Source organism: Amphibalanus amphitrite, unplaced genomic scaffold, assembly GCF_019059575.1.
Source record: "Amphibalanus amphitrite isolate SeventyFive unplaced genomic scaffold, NRLGWU_Aamphi_draft 000423F_arrow, whole genome shotgun sequence".
In the NCBI taxonomy this organism is placed as follows: Eukaryota; Metazoa; Arthropoda; class Thecostraca; order Balanomorpha; family Balanidae; genus Amphibalanus; species Amphibalanus amphitrite.
The window spans coordinates 412,779-435,034 of record NW_024881917.1 but is presented as its reverse complement, the minus strand read 5'-3'; the positions used below and the strand labels follow the sequence as shown (position 1 = coordinate 435,034).

At 53.9% G+C, this 22,256-nt stretch overlaps 1 protein-coding gene and 1 long non-coding RNA gene across 13 annotated transcripts in view; one reads left to right on the top strand and one right to left on the bottom strand.

Moving 5' to 3' along the window:
• The window catches only part of LOC122391134 (protein held out wings-like), a 37,732-nt gene extending 32,743 nt beyond the window's left edge, over positions 1 to 4,989 (bottom strand). For all 7 annotated transcript variants that reach the window (XM_043384804.1, XM_043384805.1, XM_043384800.1 and 4 more), the window contains exons 1-2: positions 4,712 to 4,989; positions 4,344 to 4,474 (exon numbers count right to left, since the gene is read on the bottom strand). In XM_043384804.1, the coding sequence (XP_043240739.1) occupies positions 4,344 to 4,474; positions 4,712 to 4,835 (255 nt within the window). In that variant the 5' untranslated portion in view covers positions 4,836 to 4,989. The remainder of the gene's footprint in view (positions 1 to 4,343; positions 4,475 to 4,711) is intronic.
• A 679-nt stretch (positions 4,990 to 5,668) lies between these two features.
• LOC122391132 lies at positions 5,669 to 21,539 on the top strand. 6 transcript variants are annotated; one of them, XR_006258287.1, is made up of 7 exons: positions 5,669 to 5,741; positions 6,238 to 6,303; positions 16,842 to 17,146; positions 17,624 to 17,796; positions 18,305 to 18,501; positions 18,703 to 18,955; positions 19,331 to 21,539. It is a non-coding gene; the product is annotated as an uncharacterized LOC122391132 (long non-coding RNA). The 6 variants fall into 6 exon arrangements; XR_006258284.1 differs by lacking the exon at positions 6,238 to 6,303 and having other exon boundaries at positions 5,670 to 5,741; XR_006258288.1 differs by lacking the exon at positions 6,238 to 6,303 and having other exon boundaries at positions 5,689 to 5,735.
• The last annotated feature ends 717 nt before the right edge of the window (positions 21,540 to 22,256 follow it).

Genomic DNA, 22,256 nt, shown 5'->3' with positions numbered 1-22,256 from the left:
TTAAATGATGCTGACTTCACAGAACGAAAAGGGAGAATGATGACGAAATAACACACTATGCAGCCGGGCTAGGACTATGTAGAGTAAACATTAAAGATGCGCCCCAAATAGCCAAAGTAATAAAACAATCTTCAATGCTTTCAATTAACAAGAAGAAAAGAAAAAGCATTCCTTCACAGATCATTCAGAGGGGAAGTGCGTTCACTGGTTCTAGCCCACTAAAGCTGCCGCCTCGGGAGTACGGACTAGGTACGGGCGGGTCCGTATCAAAGCGTCCAAAACCGCAGCATCCAAAGTACGCAACATCCAAAACCGCAGCGTCCAAAGTACGCAACGTCCAAAATACGTCCAAAATCGGGTTTATAGGGGGCATTCACAAAGTCCAAAACCGAAACATCCAAAAACGCAACGTCCAAAAACGTATCATCCAAAAAACGCAACACCTAAAGTACGTAATCTCCAAAACCACAACGTCCAAGACCACGACATCCAAGGCACGCAACATCCAAAACCAACCTAACCTAACCTAACCTAACCTAACCTAACCTACTGATTTTTGCCTATCCCTAACCCAACCTAACCTAACCTAACCTAACCTACTGTTTTTGCCTACCGGGGATAAGGAAACCCAACCTAACCTAACCTAACCTAACCTAACCTACTGATTTATGCCTACCGGGGATAAGGAAACCTAACCTAACCTAACCTAGCCTAACCTAACCTAACCTAACGGTTTTGGATGTTGCGTACTTTGGATGTTGCGTACTTTGGATGTTGCGTTCTTTGGATGATGCGTCCTAGGATGTTGCGTTTTTTGGATGATACGTTTTGGATGTTGCGGTTTTGGATGTTTCGGTTTTGGACGTTGTGAATGCTCCCTATATACCCGATTTTGGACGTATTTTGGACGTTGCGTACTTTGGACGCTGCGGTTTTGGATGTTGCGTACTTTGGATGCTGCGGTTTTGGACGCTTTGATGGTCCCCCGTACGGGCACGCGCAGCAGCTCCCAGCGCGCGGAAGCCGGCGACTATTTCTGTCCTCCGCAGCGGCAACAGGGGCCGTCTGCGGCCGCCCCGGTGACGTAGGTCGGTGACGTCATCGGAGGCACCTCCGGGGGTCTCTGGCCGACATAGGGCACAGAGTCCGAGAACGAGAGGTGGTCGGGGGATGGGGGCCAGGTGACGACCATGCAGGGAATAAGAAATGGAGGCTGACTGATGGTCAATGAACAGGGACAACGGTTGGCTCTTAAAATGTTGACTTTCGTTCAGCCGGCGAATCCAAGAATATCCAAACCATCTGTAAAAGATATTCGTATAGAGAGTATTCCCATTACAGCATCACGGCCTAGCGAGGAGAGAGCCCAGCCGCCGTATCATCGCTGAGGCGGTGCTTCCAGTCACTGCAATTAGATGACGTATCACAGCGGACCACAGCCCAGCCACCTGGCCATCTCCGACCAGCGGACCATGAAGGACCACAGTGGACCATAACGGACCACACATGGCCACCGCAGACCACAGTGGGTCACTGCGGACCGCAACAGACCGTCACACTGAATGCACGGTAGGCGATCAGTACCTATCGCAGCAACGGGCGCGGCAAAACGCCCATCCTCGCCAGCCGGCCCGCCGACAATGTACAGTCCACAGCAGAAGTAATGTGGGGTTTCAGTCATGGGTATGTTCTGCTTCTGAAGCTTAGGAACGATTAGCCAGACTACAATGAAACTTTGAATGTACTAGGGTTGACTATTAAGTAATGGAAGTGCCTGAAGCAATTGAACGGGTTTGCACGTGCACACATTATTTAGGTGTCATTTCATGCGCCGATCTTTTTCCTATCCAATGGTGAAGACCACATGTCCCTAGCTACTTTTTGCTATAAGCTATCGTCGTTTTCCCAAGAGACCACCCGAACCTGTGGCGCACCACCTGGCAATGGCCAAAGCCGCGCGCCAGCGCCGAGTGCAAGGTCATTAGAGCTCAGTTTGTTGTAGGGAAAAGGCCTACCAAGATCAGAAAATTTCTTTTCTAAGTGTATGGAGCGACGCAGCCTCCCCACAGACGATATGTCGGTGGTTTCATCGGTTTGAGAAAGAAAGCGCCGATCAGTCTTCTGGCGGCGTTCCAGGAGTGGGTCAAGACGAGGCTGGAATGGTGTGTGATGCTTGAAGGCGATTATGTGGAGTAGTGTATGCTGTCATTTATCGTGCCAATGTGTATTGTTTTGATGAAAATATAGAAATTGTCCATTGTGTAGCCATAACAATAAGCCAATAAGCTCTGATGACCTCGCGCTGGCGCTTGGCGCGCGATTTTGGCCATTGCCAGACTCCTTTTTCATGGTGCGCCGCAGGTTCGGGTGGTCTCTTGGGAAAACGACGATAGCTTGGAGCAAAAAGTAGCTAAGGAAATGTGGTCTTCACCATTGGATAGAAAAAACATCGGCGCATGAAATGACACCAAAAAAAACATGTGCACGTGCAAAAACGTTTAATTGCTTAAGGCACTTCCATTACTTAATAGTCAATCCTAGTACTAGTAGTAGTACTAGTAGCTTATACAGGGTGATCCAAAAAAATTGGAACCCCTAACTTAAAATGTCTGTATGTCAGAAAATTTTCACTTAATTGACAAATTGCAAACACCATTAGAAAGAGCGTTCAATTCTCTATAAAACCAAGTTGATTGAAATTAATTATTACTCTTAATATTGCCCTAGACATATGCCTATAAAATTTGTGTCACGAAACTCAGTGAAACGGTTTCGAACATCATGCGCAAATCAGTGATTGACGGTTTGCTGTTCTGAACATGTCGCTTGTTGGAGGTTCATAAATAAAAATAGCGCATTCACGTGCTATTGTAAGGAAAGGAAAGGCTGACGGCCTGCTGTGACTGGCTGGGACCAGTTGTCCCAGAGACTGCTGGCCCGCGCAGTCGGAGCTGTCCCCAAGCAACTGCAGGCCTGCGTGACGGCCCACGGAGCTTGCGTTGAGCACATGCTGAGATGAACAGCGGAAGCTAGGAGTTAGGACGCGTGTATCTGTTCTACTGTGTGCTTCTGTGTAAACTTTTATGTAATAAAATTGAATTTGGATGTGGTGTTATTCGCAAAAAGACAACAGATAGAGTGCTAACGGATTTCAGCGCATTGTAACATTTGGCGATTTCGTTTCACTCAGTTTTCTGACGCTCATTCCAAAAACTAATAGTGTGCCAATGCTTTACAACATACATGCACCAATTTGACGTGATTTTATAGAGAATTTAATGCTCTTTCTAATGGTGTTCGCAATTTGTCAATAAAGTGAATACTTTTGGACTTATAGACATTTTAAGTTAGGGGTTCCAAATTTTTTGGATCACCCTGTATGTATCGTCACCCTTGCAGCTGCAACTTTAGCTTTTGACATCTTCTTTTCGATCACTCCGCATTAAACAATCGCCAGTCAAAGCCAACCGTTGAGATTGGTAAAACCCTACATTACTTTAGCGGTGGGCTGTACACCAAACACTGCGCCTGGCCGGGGTAGGTGGCGAGCCGCAGCAGCAGCCGGCGGGTTGGGACTCAACCGCCCGAGCGGCATCCGCTCCGCAGCGCGCCGAGTCAGCTGTGTGGCCGCGTCACGGCGGCCGCCAGGGCACTGCTGAGCGAGCCCTCAGAACCGGGCCGGCGGAAGCGGCAATGAGCCGTGCCGCCACCGAACCGGCCCTCAGAGCTGGGGCGTCTACAGAGGAGTGCGGGGTGCGGGACCCACCACTGAGGCAGGAATACCAGGAGCTGCCGCTGCTGCGGACAAACGCCGCAAATACAGCACCCAGTGAGGGGGGATGATGACGACGAAATGACGAAGCCTCGATCTCGAGACGGGCTGGGTCCTAAGCATACGGAGCTGACCCTAAAGATGACCCTTTGATGTGTTGTCCTATATCTTCAGAAATGGCTGCATATGTGGTAATCAAAACTATTCATAGTACTGGAATAGTTTTAAAAAATAGCCATTCTTTCAACAATAAATGGAACATCTGCCCATACAGCCCAAGCCGTACCTCAAATGAGCCCCATTGTCAACTTGGCTCAATTCATTCAAACTGTTCCCAATTGTGTAAATTACATTTTGAATTGTGTGAACGTACATAGCAAGCAGTCAAAATGACCATCATTCCTGCAGAGTTTCTATTTTAAAAATAGCAAAAGTATGGGCAGTACATTTAAAGAAAGCTGCAATATTTCACCATACCTATCTATACATATGATAAAAGGCTAAAGAAATGAGTTCAAGTTGGAAAGAAGAGATGTGGCAGTCACATTTGGATCTCACTTTTAGTACTCACATCTGGGTGTTCCCGTACTGGAACGTAGACCTTCTCTGTGAGGTTGACCACAGTTCCCTGTGGTTCAGGTAATGCCTCAGGCTTGGCATTTCCCGATATTTGGAACAGGCTGCCACGAATCTTGGCAATTTCTGAAACAATCGTCAGCGCAGCATTATTGAAAATGTATTCAAAGTTCACATTTATCTGCCAGATGCATGCATCATCACAATCATGGAAAATGGAATGTAGGTATTACTGATGAGTGATGTATCACATTGTTTGTATATAAGCTGCCACCTATATAAGCTAGCCCCGGGCATCTATTAACAAAGAACATCATTATTCATTCCTCTAGCATATACAGTTTTACACATTGAAAAACTCACCTTCATCCAGAAGCCTTTCAACGTGCAAAAAGACGCTTGGGAAAGCAGTTATTTGTTTTCTGTCTTTAATTAATTGTGCCAAATAATCTGCTATGTTCTGGGTGTTAGGCGAGGAATCACTCATTGTAGAAGTCAGGGTGGTAGCACAATATATTTTAAAGTTTTTTTTAGAGGGGCGAAATTCGAACAAGAATCCCAGCAACTTCCGTCCTAACTATCACACACGCACTACACACGACAGACTCTCATTCACTTCTGCGACATTTCTGCCGTCTAGAGACGTTTATATACTTAGCTTCAAATTCAAATTCAGATTCCAGATTCATATTCGATGGAAAAAATGATAAAAACGGACCCCTCAGAATCTCACCAAATTTACACCAGCCACTTAACATGACCTGGTCATCACAGAATAAAATTATCTAAGCTCGGCAAGCCCTGGGGGCTGAGATATTAGGGGTCAAAGTTCAAGGTCATTGAGGGCGGACCCCTCAGAATTACCTCAAAATTTGCACACAGATGCAAGTTGACATGCTGAGCACGATGGGCATAAAATCTAAGCCCGGCAAGCCCTGACCTGGAAGTTAGGTCAGGTCAAAGTTTGCAGCCACGTGGAGGTCACGTGACCCTTTTACAGCGGACCCCTCAGATTTTAATGAAATTTTGTGAGCTGATGCATCTAGACACTCTTATTAATATCCTAAATTATCTAAGTTCGGCAAGCTCTGGGGGCTGAGATATTAGGGGTCAAAGGTCAAGGTCATTTGAGAGCGGACCCCTTCAATTTTTGTTAAAACTCAAATTACCCCTCAACTTTGTCTTCTGAACTTAATGGTAAAAATTTCTAAGCTCGGCAAGCCTTAGAAAAGCCAGAATGAGTATTTAGAAAAACGAGCATTTGTTTTCCAATATGGCTGACAGGTAGGTATTGTGACGCATCAATGACATAATTGACGCGTGTAAATAGGCAGCGCGCCATATTCATTTTATTTTGTAGTGTAGGCCCATGGGTTCCATGGTGTAGGTAAGGGTAAGAATCTTGGGTAGGGGTATATAAGGGCCTTGAGTGTAGGTATATACATATAACATATTGATATAACATGCCGTGTTGTGTAAGTTAAGGTGAAGGTGATATGATGTGTGTGATCCATGGAATGGGCGTGGCTTCATAATCAGGGTTATCAGCCACAATTCTTAGAATGAGTTTTTATGCTAGCTGATTATTATAGGTACTTTTGAAACCTATGCATACCTATGACCTATCTGAGGGCTGTTCACGGGCCCTGTGTGCAGTCGGACCATACACAAGCTCTAAGCTCCGCCCACTGCGTCCCTAAGCCATTCTTCCGTCACTGCACACAGCAACCGCTGTGGTCGGTCGGGACTAGCCACAGGCCGTCCACCGCATGGCATGCAGCTGTGACATCAGAACCGGTTACCCTTCCCCTACCCCTAAGCTTGCTGTACATACCACACACAGTGAACTCAGCAGTTAACGGTGCCCGCGAACACCCCTCTGTATTCAGTTGCAGGAAGGCTCCTATGTGCAGACAATCCAATTTTGGAACTGTAATCAAGGCTATTGTCACAAGGTATGCGTGCCACATGCTACACCAGATGTTCGTCTACAATCTTTCCTTACCTTACCTTACCTTACCGATAGCGGGAATTTTGAAGGCCACTTGGCCTGAGAGGTCCCGATCTCACCGAGCTCGCGGGCATGTGAGGACAAGCACGAACTTAATCAGGGATGATGTAGAAGATGTCTTTCCAGTGGTTATCGAGGCGGGCCTTGAACTGGTTGGTGGAGGACGAGAGGACAACGTGCAAGGGGAGCGAGTTCCAATCGTTGACTGCTCGGACTGCCAGGGTGTTCCTTCGGACTCTGGAGGTGGCCTGCGGCTTCTTGAGCTTCAGTGGGTGTCCTCTGGTAGTGGTGTTGTTCGCCAGCGAGAAGAACTGATCAGGAACGACGTCAAGTCCTCCGTTCATCAGTTGGTAGATGGTTATCATGTCCCCTCGGCGTCTCCGGTAGTAAAGGCTGGGGAGTTTCAGGTGGCAGAGGCGCTGTGGATATGGCAGATCCTTGATGTTTTGGACGAGCTTTGTGGCCCGTCTCTGCACTCTTTCCAGCAGCTTTTGGTCAGCTCTGTTGAAAGGGCCCCAGATGACATTTCCGTACTCCAGATGAGGACGCACGAGGGTCTTGTAGAGGCGCGGGAGAGACTCTGAATCGATGTTTTCGAAGGATCTCCTGATCAGTGCCAGCACTTGGTTGCCCTTCGAAGCGGCCGAGGCAGCTTGCTCACGAAATTTCAGAGCTGAATCAACATGTACGCCCAGGTCCTTTTCCGAGTCGGACTGCTTAAGAGCGGTTCCTTTCATGTTGTACACATGTCGACCATTGCTGGACCCAATATGGAGAGAGCTGCACTTTGCCGCGTTGAATGGCATCTGCCAGGTGTCGGACCAAGTGGTGGCTGCGTCGAGGTCCTTCTGGAGCTGGATGGGCCCAGAGATAGATGACACGTTGATGTAAATCTTCGTATCGTCCGCAAACAGCTTCACAGAACTCTGTACTGCTTCAGGGAGGTCATTGATAAACAGGATGAAGAGTGTAGGACCCAGCACGGAGCCTTGGGGAACTCCACTGGAGACAGGGGCCCATGCAGAAGCCTGTCCACCAACAACAACTTGCTGCTGACGACCAGTCAGGAATGCCCTCACCCAGTTCAGCAATTTACCCGTCACACCGTAACTCTGGAGCTTGCTTAGTAGGCGCTCGTGTGGGACGGAGTCGAAGGCTTTCTGGAAGTCCATGTACAGAGTGTCAATGGGATCGCCTTGCTCAATGATCAGGCTCCATTCGTTGATGACCTCTAGAAGCTGAGTGTTGCACGATCTTCTGGACCTGAACCCATGCTGCCCTGAAGCCAGCAAGTCACCCGCCGACAGATGTTCCATGAGCTCGTCCTTTATGATTGATTCGAGGATTTTACACGGAATGGCAGTGAGACTGACTGGCCGGTAGTTTCTTGGCAGTTGCCGGTTTCCCTTCTTGAATATGGGCACGATGGTCCCGAGAGTCCAGTCATTTGGCAGGCAGGTGTTATCCAGGGACTTCGAGAAGATGATGGCCAGCGGTTTGGCCAAGAACTCGGCTCCTTCCTTCAGTACTCTCGGATGAGTGTTGTCAGGGCCGGGTGAGCTTGATGTCTTGAGCCCCTTCAGCTTACTTTTCACGATGTCCTCGGTGATACAGACTGACTGTAGGCTGCACCCATTGGCGACAGGGAATGGCGGAGGAACAGTGGAGAGGTCCTCAGATGTGAAGACTGATGTGAAGTAATCGTTGAGGAGCTGAGCTTTTCCACGGTCATCGCTGATCAGTGCTCCCTTGTCATCCTGCAGGTCTTCAACCCCCCTCTTAGTCTTGAGCCTCGAGTTAGCATATCTCCAAAAGCACTTTGGGTCAGCTTTTGCCTCAACGATGAGCTTCCTCTCGAACTCCCTCCGCAGGCTCCTAGTAAGGGCCCGCAGTTCGTTCTTGCAGCGGCTGAAGCGAGCAAAGTCGATGGGGTCTTTAGACTGCTTGTATATCCCCCATAGTTCTTCCTTTTTGCGCCTTAGTTTCAATGCACGTCGGTTCATGTACAAGTTTCTCTTCTTCCCATTCAGTTTCATTTTGGGCACTGTAATGTCCACAACCCTCTGCAGAGTCTCCTTGAAGAAGTCATAGGCACCTTGCACGTTCCTATCATGCATGGCAGTCCAATTGACCTCAGAAAGGAGGACTCGCATCTGGTCGTAGTTCCCTTTAGCAAAGTTGAGCTTCCCATCCTGAGGTAGCTTGCGAATGGTGTAGCAGGTCAAAACAAATCTCAAGACCACATGGTCACTGTTGCCAAGGGGTGCTAGGTATCTCATATCCCTCACCATGCCTTCCTCATTAGTAAGGACAAGGTCAAGCAGGCTGGGGAGCTGACCTTCCCTGTACCTTGTCGGTTCCTTGACGTGCTGGGTGAGATAACAGTCGTCCACCATCTCCAGGAATGAGTGAGATACATGTGAAAGCGGTTCCTGAGAACTTTTCAGATCCCAGTTAATGTGCGGGATATTAAAATCACCTACTATGAGGAGGTGCGAGGGCTTGCTGTTGGTCACATCCATCAACAGCTTGCTGAGCTGCTCAATACTTTGATGAGGATCACTTGATGGTGAGCGGTATATACATCCGATGATGAGCTGATCAGAGCTTTTTAATTTCACTCTCAACCAGAGTTGTTCCCTGAAAGTGTTGCCCTGGTACAAACACTCATTTGAGTGCAGCTTGCTGTTAATCAGGATACATATCCCCCTTGTCCCACTGGCACCAAGATCAGCTTCCATGAGATCGAAATTAACATACATGTTGAAACCAGCTATTGAAAGAAGCGCAGGGTCAATGGGAAGTCGCTGTGCTTTCGGTATGACCTCATTCAGAACAATAACATCTGGTTCATCATTGGCTATCATCATGCAGAGTTGGTCTCGTTTGTTAAGAAACTGATCGGTGTTGGTGTAAAGAATTTTAAGTGCCGTTTCTGCTGATCTAGGCCTGTGGGACCTCATCCGTTCTTGGCCGGGATTTAGTCAATCTTGGTTCACAGCTCTCGCTGCAGCAGACATTTGAGTGGCACTGTTGTGAGGTCTGGGACAGGCATTTTCAACTTGAACTGTAGTGTTATCTGGTGCTGCACTTCTTCCATCAACTATCCTTGCTGGGTGCTCCACGGGCTGACGCATCTGGGTGGCGGTGGCCATCACGATCTTCCCTTTCCTGATCACAAGGTTTGTCTCCCCTGACTGCCTGCGTGCCATGAGTTCCTCTCTCAACTTCTTTCCCTCTTCTCTTTCCTTTCTGGAGAGATCTGGGGTAATGAAGATGTTCTTCCACTCGGGGTGGTTCCGCAACAGTGGAGCCATCTTCAGGACCTCCAGCTTTGTTTCAACATTCTCTAGCGTGAGGATGAGGAGACGTGGCTTGTCTTCCGTTTTCTTACCTGCCCGGAATGATCGGGAAGTGTGGATATTGAGTCTAAAGCAGTCCCTGACTAAACCCTGGAACTTTTGTTGGTCGCCCCGGGAACGCTCACTAAGCGTCTCAGCCTCAGTCTCCGGAAGGTTGTGAACAACAACATTTAACTTTCTCTTTTCTTTATCAAGGAAGTTGTCAAAGACTTTTGAGATATCCTGGGCAGAAGGGTTTGAGGAGTCAGACTGTTTGGGAAGAGTACTGATCCTGGTGGTGACCTCTTTAACGACACTCTCACATGAACCCTTAACCATATCAGCATAACTTGCCTTCTGTTTCAGCTCCTCTTTGACACATCTTTCAACCAGCTTGGCATTGTCACTCATGGTCTTTTCTTGACCCTTTAGGGACTGAACTATCACTTTCATGTGAGTACGGATAGTCTCTCCTATTTCTTCGACTCGGTTTTCAAGCTTGGTCAGGGAGGGAGTAGCAGGTTGCCCCTGACCTTTATCATGGACAATGACTTTGCATAGGTCACACAGCCATGCCAGTTCTTCCTTGAAGCTGTCCAGTGCTTTCAGGGCCCCATCCGAGATGCCCTGGCAGCCTGCATGGAACCACAATCCACACCTGTCACATTTTACGCCCTTGTCTCCGTACTTGACTAGGTTTCCACATGTATGTTTCTTGGGGCCACCCCTGCAGTATGCTGTCTCACTCCCTGAGTCACTAGAAGATCTTGAAATGGATGTGGACGTGCTAGCTCCGGATCCGAATGGCCTATAAGCACTTTCCCCTAGTTTACCCACCTTCTTGGTGGCTGAAGCACCTGGAGAGGACTCAGAATCATTTAAAGACTCATCTGTCTCGGGCTTACCTCCGTTATCTTGAGTTTTTGATTCCTCAGAGGCTGCCTTACCACTCACCACACCCACATCGTCACAGTTTTCCACCGACGCCGCGTTTCCACGCCTCAAGTTTCGGCGGTTTGTAGCAGGCGGCGTAGTTGGCGCGCTCGGTACGTTGTCAGCTGATTGGACCCCGCCGAGATCGCGCGACCGACCTTTCTCCACCCAATGTATTCTCATCGTCATCTGGAATGGCCTTGCGGAAAATGTTGCGACCTCACCTGGCCTAACTAGCTTTAAGAGGGCCTAGGGTGATGTGACATATAACAAACTGTACCAGCCCGCAAAGTAGGTACCTAGTTGATAAAGATGAGCAGCTTTTGTCAAATAATCTTGATTCACACATAATTTTTGTATGAGTTTTTCATATGGATGCTGTAACTCCAGGTGTTATGTAACCCCTGCCTTCCTCTGCTCACTGACTGCCTCTCACTGCCTCCCACCGGCTCTCACCGCCTCTCACTTCCTCCTGCCCTGCCTCTGACTGCCTGCCTCTGCTCACTGACTGCCTCTACTGCCTCTCACCGCCTCTCACTGCCTCTCACCGCCTCTCACTGCCTCTCACTGCCTCTCATTGCCTCTAACTTCCTCTCACTGCCTCTCACTGCATGTCACTGCCTCTCACTGCCTCTCGCCGCCTCTCAATGCCTCTCACCTCTTCTCACTGCCTCCTTCCCTGCCTCTGACTACCTGCCTCTGCTCACTGACTTCCTCTCACCGCCTCTCACCGCCCCTCACCGCCTCTCATCGCCACTCACCACCTCTCACTGCCTCTCACTGCTTCTCACCGCCTCTCACTGCCTCTCACTGCATGTCACTACCTCCCACCACCTCTCGCCGCCACTCACCGCCTCTCACCGCCTCTCACTGCCTCCTGCCCTGCCTCTGACTGCCTGCCTCTGCTCACTGACTGCCTCTCACCGCCTCTACTGCCTCTCACTACCTCTCACCGCCTCTCATTGCCTCTAACTTCCTCTCACTGCCTCTCACTGCATGTCACTGCCTCTCGCCGCCTCTCACTGCCTCTCACTGCTTCCCCTGCCTCTGACTGCCTGCCTCTGCTCAATGACTTCCTCTCACCGCCTCTCACTGCCTCTCGCCGCCTCTCACTGCATGTCACAGCCTCTCAGCGCCTTCCACCGCCTCTCACCGCCTCTCACCGCCTCTCATTGTCTCTCACTGCCTTTCACCGCCTCTCAATGCATGTCACTGCCTCTCACCACCTCTCGCCGCCTCTCACTGCCTCTCACCACCTCTCCCTGCCTCTCACTGCCTCCTGCCCTGCCTCTGACTGCCTACCTCTGCTCACTGACTGCCTCTCATCGCCTCTACTGCCTCTCATCGCCTCTACTGCCTCTCACTGCCTCTCACCGCCTCTCGCCGCCTCTCACTGCCTTCCTCTGCTCACGGACTGCCTCTCACCACCTCTCACTGCCTCTCACCGCCTCTCACTGCCTCTCACTGCCTCCTGCCCTGCCTATGACTGCCTGCCTCTGCTCACTGACTGCCTCTCACCGCCTCTACTGCCTCACACCGCCTCTCACTGCTTCTCACTGCCTCTCACCGCCTCTCACTGCATGTCACTACCTCTCACCACCTCTCGCCGCCTCTCACTGCCTCTCACTGCCTCTCACTGCCTCCTGCCCTGCCTCTGACTGCCTGCCTCTGCTCACTGACTGCCTCTCACCGCCTTTACTGCCTCTCACTGCCTCTCATTGCCTTCTAACTTCCTCTCACTGCCTCTCACTGCATGTCATTGCCTCTCACCCCTTCTCGCCGCCTCTCTCTGCCTCTCGCCGCGTCTCACTGCCTCTCACCTCTTCTCACTGCCTCCTTCCCTGCCTCTGACTGCCTGCCCCTGCACTGACTTCCTCTCACTGCCTCTCGCCGCCTCTCACCGCCTCTCACCGCCTCTCACTGCCTCTCATTGCCTCTAACTTCCTCTCACTGCCTCTCACTGCATGTCACTGCCTCTCACCGCCTCTCGCCGCCTCTCACTGCCTCTCACTGCCTCCTGCCCTGCCTCTGACTGCCTGCCTCTGCTCACTGACTGCCTCTCACCGCCTTTACTGCCTCTCACTGCCTCTCATTGCCTTCTAACTTCCTCTCACTGCCTCTCACTGCATGTCATTGCCTCTCACCCCTTCTCGCCGCCTCTCTCTGCCTCTCGCCGCGTCTCACTGCCTCTCACCTCTTCTCACTGCCTCCTTCCCTGCCTCTGACTGCCTGCCTCTGCACTGACTTCCTCTCACTGCCTCTCGCCGCCTCTCACCGCCTCTCACCGCCTCTCACTGCCTCTCATTGCCTCTAACTTCCTCTCACTGCCTCTCACTGCATGTCACTGCCTCTCACCGCCTCTCGCCGCCTCTCGCCGCCTCTCAATGCCTCTCAATGCCTCTCACCTCTTCTCACTGCCTCCTTCCCTGCCTCTGACTACCTGCCTCTGCTCACTGACCCCTCTCACCGCCTCTCACCGCCCCTCACCGCCTCTCATAGCCACTCACCACCTTTCACTGCCTCTCACTGCTTCTCACCGCCTCTCACTGCCTCTCACTGCATGTCACTACCTCCCACCACCTCTCGCCGCCTCTCACCGCCTCTCACTGCCTCCTGCCCTGCCTCTGACTGCCTGCCTCTGCTCACTGACTGCCTCTCACCGCCTCTCACTACCTCTCACCGCCTCTCATTGCCTCTAACTTCCTCTCACTGCCTCTCAGTGCATGTCACTGTCTCTCACCGCCTCTCGCCGCCTCTCTCTGCCTCTCACTGCCTCTCACCTCTTCTCACTGCCTCCTTCCCTGCCTCTGACTGCCTGCCTCTGCTCAATGACTTCCTCTCACTGCCTCTTGCCGCCTCTCACTGCATGTCACAGCCTCTCAGCGCCTTCCACCGCCTCTCACCGCCTCTCATTGTCTCTCACTGCCTCTCACCGCCTCTCACTGCATGTCACTGCCTCTCACCACCTCTCGCCGCCTCTCACTGCCTCTCAGCACCTCTCACTGCCTCTCACTGCCTCCTGCCCTGCCTCTGACTGCCTACCTCTGCTCACTGACTGCCTCTCATCGCCTCTACTGCCTCTCACTGCCTCTCACCGCCTCTCGCCGCCTCTCACTGCCTTCCTCTGCTCACGGACTGCCTCTCACCACCTCTCACTGCCTCTCACCGCCTCTCACTGCCTCTCACTGCCTCCTGCCCTGCCTCTGACTGCCTGCCTCTGCTCACTGACTGCCTCTCACCGCCTCTACTACCTCTCACCGCCTCTCACTGCTTCTCACCGCCTCTCACCGCCTCTCACTGCATGTCACTACCTCTCACCACCTCTCGCCGCCTCTCACTGCCTCTCACTGCCTCTCACTGCCTCGTGCCCTGCCTCTGACTGCCTGCCTCTGCTCACTGACTGCCTCTCACCGCCTTTACTGCCTCTTACTGCCTTTCATTGCCTCTAACTTCCTCTCACTGCCTCTCATGACTGCATGTCATTGCCTCTCACCCCTTCTCGCCGCCTCTCTCTGCCTCTCCCCGCGTCTCACTGCCTCTCACCTCTTCTCACTGCCTCCTTCCCTGCCTCTGACTGCCTGCCTCTGCACTGACTTCCTCTCACCGCCTCTCACTGCCTCTCGCTGCCTCTCACTGCATGTCACAGCCTCTCACCGCCTCTCACCGCCTCTCATTGCCTCTCACTGCATGTCACTGCCTCTCACCACCTCTCGCCGCCTCTCACTGCCTCTCACTACCTCCTGCCTTGCCTCTGACTGCCTGCCTCTGCTCACTGACTGCCTCTCACCGCCTCTACTGCCTCTCACTGCTTCTGACTGCCTTCCTTTGCTCGCTGACTACCTCTCACTGCCTCTCACCGCCTCTCACTACCTCTCACTGCATGTCACTGCCTCTCACCACCTCTTGCCGCCTCTAACCGCCTCTCACTGCCTCTCACCGCCTCTCACTGCCTCCTGCCCTGCCTCTGACTGCCTACCTCTGCTCACTGACTGCCTCTCATCGCCTCTACCGCCTCTCACTGCTTCTCACCGCCTCTCACTGCCTTCCTCTGCTCACGGACTGCGCTCACGGACTGCCTCTCACCACCTCTCACTGCCTCTCAACGCCTCTCACCGCCTCTCACTGCCTCTCATCGCCTCTCACTGCCTCCTGCCCTGCCTCTGACTGCCTGCCTCTGCTCACTGACTGCCTCTCATCGCCTCTACTGCCTCTCACTGCCTCTTACCGCCTCTCACTGCCTCTAACTTCCTCTCACTGCCTCTCACTGCATGTCATTACCTCTCACCGCCTCTCGCGGCCTTTCTCTGCCTCTCGCCGCCTCTCACTGCCTCTTGCCCTGCCTCTGACTGCCTGCCTCTGCTCACTGACTGCCTCTCACCGCCTCTCACTGCCTCTCACCGCCTCTCACTGCCTCTCACTGCATGTCACTGCCTCTCGCCGCCTCTCGCGGCGTTTCTCTGCCTCTCGCCGCCTCTCACTGCCTCCTTCCCTGCCTCTGACTGCCTGCCTCTGCTCACTGACTTCCTCTCACCGCCTCTCACCGCCTCTCACTGCCTCTCACCGCCTCTCACTGCCTCTCACTGCATGTCACTGCCTCTCGCCGCCTCTCACTGCCTCTCAATGCCTTCTGCCCTGCGTCTGACTGGCTACCTCTGCTCACTGACTGCCTCTCATCGCCTCTACTGCCTCTCACTGCCTCTCACTGCCTCTCACCGCCTCTCACTGCCTCTCACTGCATGTCACTGCCTCTCGCCGCCTCTCACTGCCTCTCAATGCCTTCTGCCCTGCGTCTGACTGGCTACCTCTGCTCACTGACTGCCTCTCATCGCCTCTACCGCCTCTCACTGCCTCTCACCGCCTCTTACCGCCTCTCACTGCCTTCCTCTGCTCACGGACTACCTCTCACTGCCTCTCAACGCCTCTCACCGCCTCTCACTGCCTCTCACCGCCTCTCACTGCCTCTCACTGCCTCCTGCCCTGCCTCTGACTGCCTGCCTCTGCTCACTGACTGCCTCTCATCGCCTCTACTGCCTCTCACTGCCTCTTACCGCCTCTCACTGCCTCTAACTTCCTCTCACTGCCTCTCACTGCATGCCATTGCCTCTCACCGCCTCTCGCCGCCTTTCTCTGCCTCTCGCCGCCTCTCACTGCCTCCTTCCCTGCCTCTGACTGCCTGCCTCTGCTCACTGACTTCCTCTCACCGCCTCTCGCCGCCTCTCACCGCCTCTCGACGCCTCTCACTGCCTCTTACCGCTTCTCACTGCCTCTCACCGCCTCTCACTGCATGTCACTGCCTCTCGCCGCCTCTCACTGCCTCTCAATGTCTTGTGCCCTGCGTCTGACTGCCTACCTCTGCTCACTGACTGCCTCTCATCGCCTCTACTGCCTCTCACCGCCTCTCACTGCCTCTCACCGCCTCTCACTGCCTCTCACCGCCTCTCACTGCCTCCGTTCCTGCCTCTGACTGCCTGCCTCTGCTCACTGACTGCCTCTCACCGCCTCTCACTGCCTCTGACTGCCTTCCTTTGCTCACTGCCTCTCACCGCCTCTCACTGCGTCTCACTGCCTCCTGCCCTGCTTCTGACTGCCTGCCTCTGCTCACTGACTGTCTCTCATTGCCTCTCACTGCCTCTCACCGCCTCTCACTGTCTCTCACTGCCTCTCGCCGCCTCTCATTGCATGTCACAGCCTCTCACCTCCTCTGACTGCCTGTCTCTGCTCACTGACTGCCTCTCAACGCCTCTGACTGCCTTCCTTTGCTCACTGCCTCTCACCGCCTCTCACTGCGTCTCACTGCCTCCTGCCCTGCTTCTGACTGCCTGCCTCTGCTCACTGACTGTCTCTCATTGCCTCTCACTTCCTCTCACCGCCTCTCACTGTCTCTCGCCGCCTCTCGCCGCCTCTCACTGCATGTCACAGCCTCTCACCGCCTCTCACTGCCTCCTGTCCTGCCTCTGACTGCCTGTCTCTGCTCACTGACTGCCGCTCACCGCCTCTCACTGCCTCTGACTGCCTTCCTTTGCTCACTGCCTCTCACCGCCTCTCACTGCGTCTCACTGCCTCTCACTGCCCTGCCCTGCCCTGCCCTGCCCTGCCCTGCCCTGGCTCCTGAGCTCCTTGTCAGTAGCTCCTGTCAGGTGTCTGTGGTCGGTAGAGCGGCGGCGCCGGACGGCTGACGTGTGGTCGGTACGTGTCCGTGTGCCCGCAGTTCCTGTGCCGTGTCGAGCATGTGATGAAGCGCCAGGAGTCGCCGGAGAGTAGTGACGGTTCGTCAGCCGTGGTTTGCGTGGTGCCGCCGGTGCGCCGCTCTCCCGCCGAGCCGCCCCTTCTCGTCGCCCAGTCTGGCCGCCCAGCCGAGCCTGGCGCGGCTGACGGCGCCGTAGACGGCATCATGTAGAACCAGCATAGGTGAAGAAATAATGCGGCGGTGGCTCGTTGCAGTACTCTGCCGGCGCCAGCGAAGAACCGGCCTCTACCGCCGCTGGGCCGGTGCCGCACTCCTCTGCGCCCCAGGTGAGTCCCGGCGGCCGACTCGGCTACTCCACAGTGTCAGCGCGCTGAAAAGAGTCCCGCCCAAGACTGAAGGATCGGACGTGGTCCCTAGTTGGTCTGGGCCCCAATCCCACACTCATGCTTATTTCGTAATGCTGTGGGATATGCGGCTTTGCTTGAGTGTTGAAGCAGACTCAGATATGTAACTGGTTGATCCGGTGAATGTCTGGATATTCATGCATTCTGTCTGCAGCTTTTTTGGCCAAATTGCGGAACCGATGGCTTATTCGGATAAAGCCGAAACATGAATCCTGCACTGTTCGAGCGACCCTCGTCCGCCCAACCGCCCTACCTGACGCTGTCTTCTCCTCTAACCGCTTCCGACCTGTATGTACCGCTCCTGTCAGGCAGACGACCATATTCGGCTGGTCGCCCACCAGCCGAATATGACCGCAGCCTGACTGCCCTGCCCTGCCCTGCGGTGATGGGTGCCGACAGCGACAGGAAGCTGCCGCCGCCGCCGCCGATGCCGGCGCCGTTCAGCCCAGCTACCACCGACTCAAGGTGGAGGACGTGCTCTCCTACCAGGACCAGGTCAAGTCCAAGTTCCAGAACAACCCACAGGTCCACAACGACTTTCTCGATATCATGAAGGAGTTCAAGGCGCAAAAGTAAGTTAAAGCTGGGCCGCTGTCTTATGTCATACTTATGCCGTTCTTGCTCTTACATATTCTCAGTTACTTATTTGCTTTTTGTATCGTCTGCAAAAACGAACGTCACCTTACGCAATTTTGAGCACGTTTAATTTGACCAAGCGGCGAGCGCCGCCGTTCCCTGTCCTGCAGCCGCCGCTGTCCCCTGTCGAGTGTCTGACTCCCGTTTCTCTCTGTATAGTCAATCTAATATAGTCATTTTTTAGCGCAATATAGTCATCTAAACTGAGTTTTGTTGAGATGTTCGATTTAATGGTAGTTTTGTGTACCTGTCTGTAGTGACTTTTGATGAAAATTGTGTTTTAAAGCTGTTTTGTTTTTGTATCTTGTAGGGAAATGCAAATTCTAGTTCTGCTGAGTTTCTTATGGCCTGATTAACTGACCCCGTATTGTTCATTACTTAAGCTTCGTTTCGCCACTGCTCATACAACCATCATGACGCTAATTGGCATGCTCTCGCCGGCAGTACCTACACGTCTCGATGATGGCGCCGGGCTAGGTGACCACAGCGCGGTGTACACGCCCACTGGCGACTTCCAGACCTATTCGGACACAGTGGTACCGACGCCGCCGCCGCAGCCCCAGCAGCAGCAGCCACCGCCACCGCCGCTGCCGACGGCGCCCAGCGCGCCGCCCAAACCGAGTCACCAGCCGCCTACCAAGGTGAGCTGGCGGCCTGACCCTTCAGATAGGGTGAATCCAACTACATGCGTGTGGACGTCAGGGAAAGGGCTGCTATGGTTGCTATTCATTCTTCTCCTGTGCTGTTTTTTTTTTCTTTGCCTGTTGAAATAATATGCGAATATCCAGCGTTGTTGATCACATGCGCCCCTGCTGACGCTATGATTCTGTTGCTTGCCACAGGAGCAGGTATGGCACCAACAGGCAACAACATCCTGTCGCACGCTGTGCGGCGGCGGCCGGCGTCGGGGGCCACCACGTCACCGCGCACCACTCGTACAACCAGCCGCCGCCGTCCGCGGCGCCCACAGCCGCCGCGTCGGCCGCGCTCGTCGGCGGCGCCGGCTCCAACCTGCCCAACCAGGGTGTGGCCGGCACACAGCAGAGCCAGCCGGTCGAGTTCAACCACGTCATCATTTACGGCAACAAACTCAAGGTGAAACGACGCGCGAACGCTGTTATAGACGAAAATGCGTTTTGAAGTGTATTTTGCTATCGTGTTTTTCTGTTCTTTTTGTTGCATGGTGCTCAGTCTGCTTGCACCATGCCTTCCAGTCCGACGACGCGGATCTCAGTAGCCTCTGACCCGCCTGTCTGTTGGGAAGTGTGATGCAGCGTGATGCCTCTCGCCCCTCTGTGGCGTCAGCTTCTCTCCAGCACTGTGACAACCAACGCTGCCCTGGAGTCCCACATGAGTGGTAAAGAAGAGATGCTTTAGGGACGAACCCGCCTTCTGTGTGGTGACTTCGTGTGGTGGCTGTGGAACTTCTCAAAAATAGAGAGTGATAAGTGTTGTATTTTTTATTCGCAGGGAAACATCGCTGCTCCTCACGACCCATGGATGATGAGCAGTGAAGATTGACTACCACCGGATCACAGTCTGCGCGCTCTGGTGGTTGGTGCCCGAATGGGGAGATGCGTGCATCGGCGCGAGTGATCACCGGGTGCCCGCTATCGACTCCCTCACACGCTGTCATGGCGGAGGCTGGCCTCGCCCCGGTGGTGGAACGCCGCCAAGTCCTGGCGGCGCGACTCCTGGCGAAGGCCCTCGCCCTGTCTGAGGGAGGTCCGCTCCGTGTCGTGGCGTCCAGCAACCCACCCAGCAGACTGAGGACAACGGGATGGCGACAAGTGGGAGGAGAGGTCCTGGCGGCGATCGGGGTCGCTCCCCCCCCCCCCCCCATCGAGCCGCTACTCCCCCTGCGAGAGCCTCCATGGGCCTCAACAGGTCCGATCAACTTCCGGCTAGATATCGGTGCGGCGCTAACACCAGCAGCATCAGCCCAGCAAAGACACACCACCGCGACACACCACCTGGCATCGCTCCCGCAGTGCGCCACGTGGTGCTGGACCGACGGATCGGCATCCGGAGGCATCACCGACGGAGGAGCGGGTGCTTTCATCAAGAGGCCGGACGGCGAGGTGACAGACGCTCCGCGTCGCCGCCGGCCGCCTCTGCTCTAGCTACAGAGCGGAGATGATCGCACCCCAAAGAGCTGCCAACCACCTAGTCAACAACCCGGCACACTTGGAGGACGCGATCATCTTTTGTTGTTGTTGTATTCCCCTCGGCCCGTCACCGGGGCGTAGTCGTTCGGCTCTGGAAGGACCGAAAGCCGGCGGCCAAGGCCGCCACCACGTCGTCCCGTCTGAAGTCGGTGGAGCGTCCGTAAATGTTGCCCATGGCGAGGAGGCGGGCCCCGCAGAGGCACGGGCAGCGCAGCAGGACGTGTTGCGGGGTGTCACTGTCCGCCTCATCATGTCGATCATCTTCTTGACCGACTCCATGGCGGCACTCGCGCGGCTCCGCGAGGGACCAGCGGCGCAGTCGACATCGCTCGGAGTCGGGATCTGGAGAGCCCTGCGCTCCCTGGCCTCATCGGGACGACCCATTCACCTCCAGTGGGTCCCCTCGCATTGCGGCCTTCCTGGAAATGAGAGGGCAGACACCCTGGCGGGGGAGGCCTCCGCCCTGGACCAGAACTCAGACACACACCACTGGACACCAGAACGATCCAGAGAGCAGCGGCAAGGCTGGCGCGTGCGAGGACCATAGCGGCCTGGCCCGACGGCTGGTATCGCCAACTGCCGGTGCGGGCTCTGTCGTGAGGAAGCAGACACCTCAGCCCACGTGCTGATGCGGTGTCCCGCCCTGGTGCAACTGCCGGTTCCGAGTGCTCGGAACTATACACCCGACCCACGAGGACCTGCGCAGCATCGACGCAGTGGCGGCCCTGGGGGCCGCCTTCGTCCCCCTCCAGAGCCGGCAGGATACGCCCTAGGGCTGGAGGGAGACAACAACAACAACAACAACAACAACAACAACAACAACAACAACAACAGACGGACATGAACCCATTTAATGCGTTCAAACGCTACCGCGACAGCCGCAAGGTGCTCGAGTATCGGACGGAGCTGTTAATCAGCTCGTGTTGCGAAATGCGAGGTGCCATCGGCGTAGTGCCGGCGCAATATGAGCACGGTCCGTTGCCGTGCGCCAGCTGCCTCAGTCTACTGGCCAGCCCGGTGAGACGGCACCTCGCCGTCGCCGCCGGACGCTCAGGTGGGATCTCTGATGTGTTGAGCTCAGCTTGAAGTGTCTTCAGTCACCCAGCAGCGACTGGAGCGGTCCGAGCGAGCCCGTGTACCGCCGCCAGTGTTTGGTCGTGTTTGGGGCCGTACGGCACGGGTGATCTGTACGGGCGCGGCCGTATCTTATGTTACGTATCGTAGCTAAGCACGACTTGTCACTGTCCACCACGGGACCCGCCCATGTTGACGGCGTCGCAATGTACTCATTGATTGACTAGTGCTGCGCGACTGCTCGGAGTTGACCAGTTAACGTTTTGTAGGCTTTATTATCACTGGCGGAGGCGTGGGGACTGCCGAGTGTTTTCTATTCGTCAGTGTTTGCCGAGGCGAGGCTGCTTAATGACGATTGTGACATGTTACTATGGATCCTCACGTGAAGTCGTCGGGTTATCTAACTTGGTTCATCAATAAATGGTGTGACCTACAAAGCGACAATGAGATGAAAACGACTCAGTCATCTTTATGGTAAAATGTCTGTGACGTATGTGAAAGCAGGTCATATTGGTGTGCAGGTCATACGAGGTCAACTGAGGTCACTAACCCAGGACTAAAACTGGTTATCCTAAGATAACTCGTAACGCTCGCAATACACTTGTTTTTCCGCGAAGCTCTAACTCCATCAGGGGCCCGAACGGCGGCGGGCGGGGTTCCAACGTACCTCCGGCCCCTTCATCCGCACACCGCACACGGGCGAGAGTTCAGACAAATCAGAGGTCACTGGTCCTTTTAACATGTCAGGTGAGTGATTCCTTTCTGGGTACGTCAAAGGTCAATGACCCACATAACGGAGGTCAGCGGCCCGTGACGCGTCATTCATCTCAGTTCAGGTCAGACCTGACTTAGGAGATGTGAGAGCTCAAGTTGAAGTGACACCTATGGTCAGCGATCTTCGGGGATAGGTCGAATGTGTGTGACCTGTAGGTACTGGAAAAGGTTAGAGGTCATTCATCCACCAAGGGCTTATATCAGGGGTCACTGGCCCGTTATGAAGATAGGTATGAGGTCGTAGACTCGTAATCCATCAATCTATATTATATAGACATTAAACGGCCACTATCTATGAAGGAAATAGTAAAATCGATCGATATGTAAAGGAATTGCTTCATTTGGAAGCATGCAGTTTGTTTACATTTTACGCGTCAGTT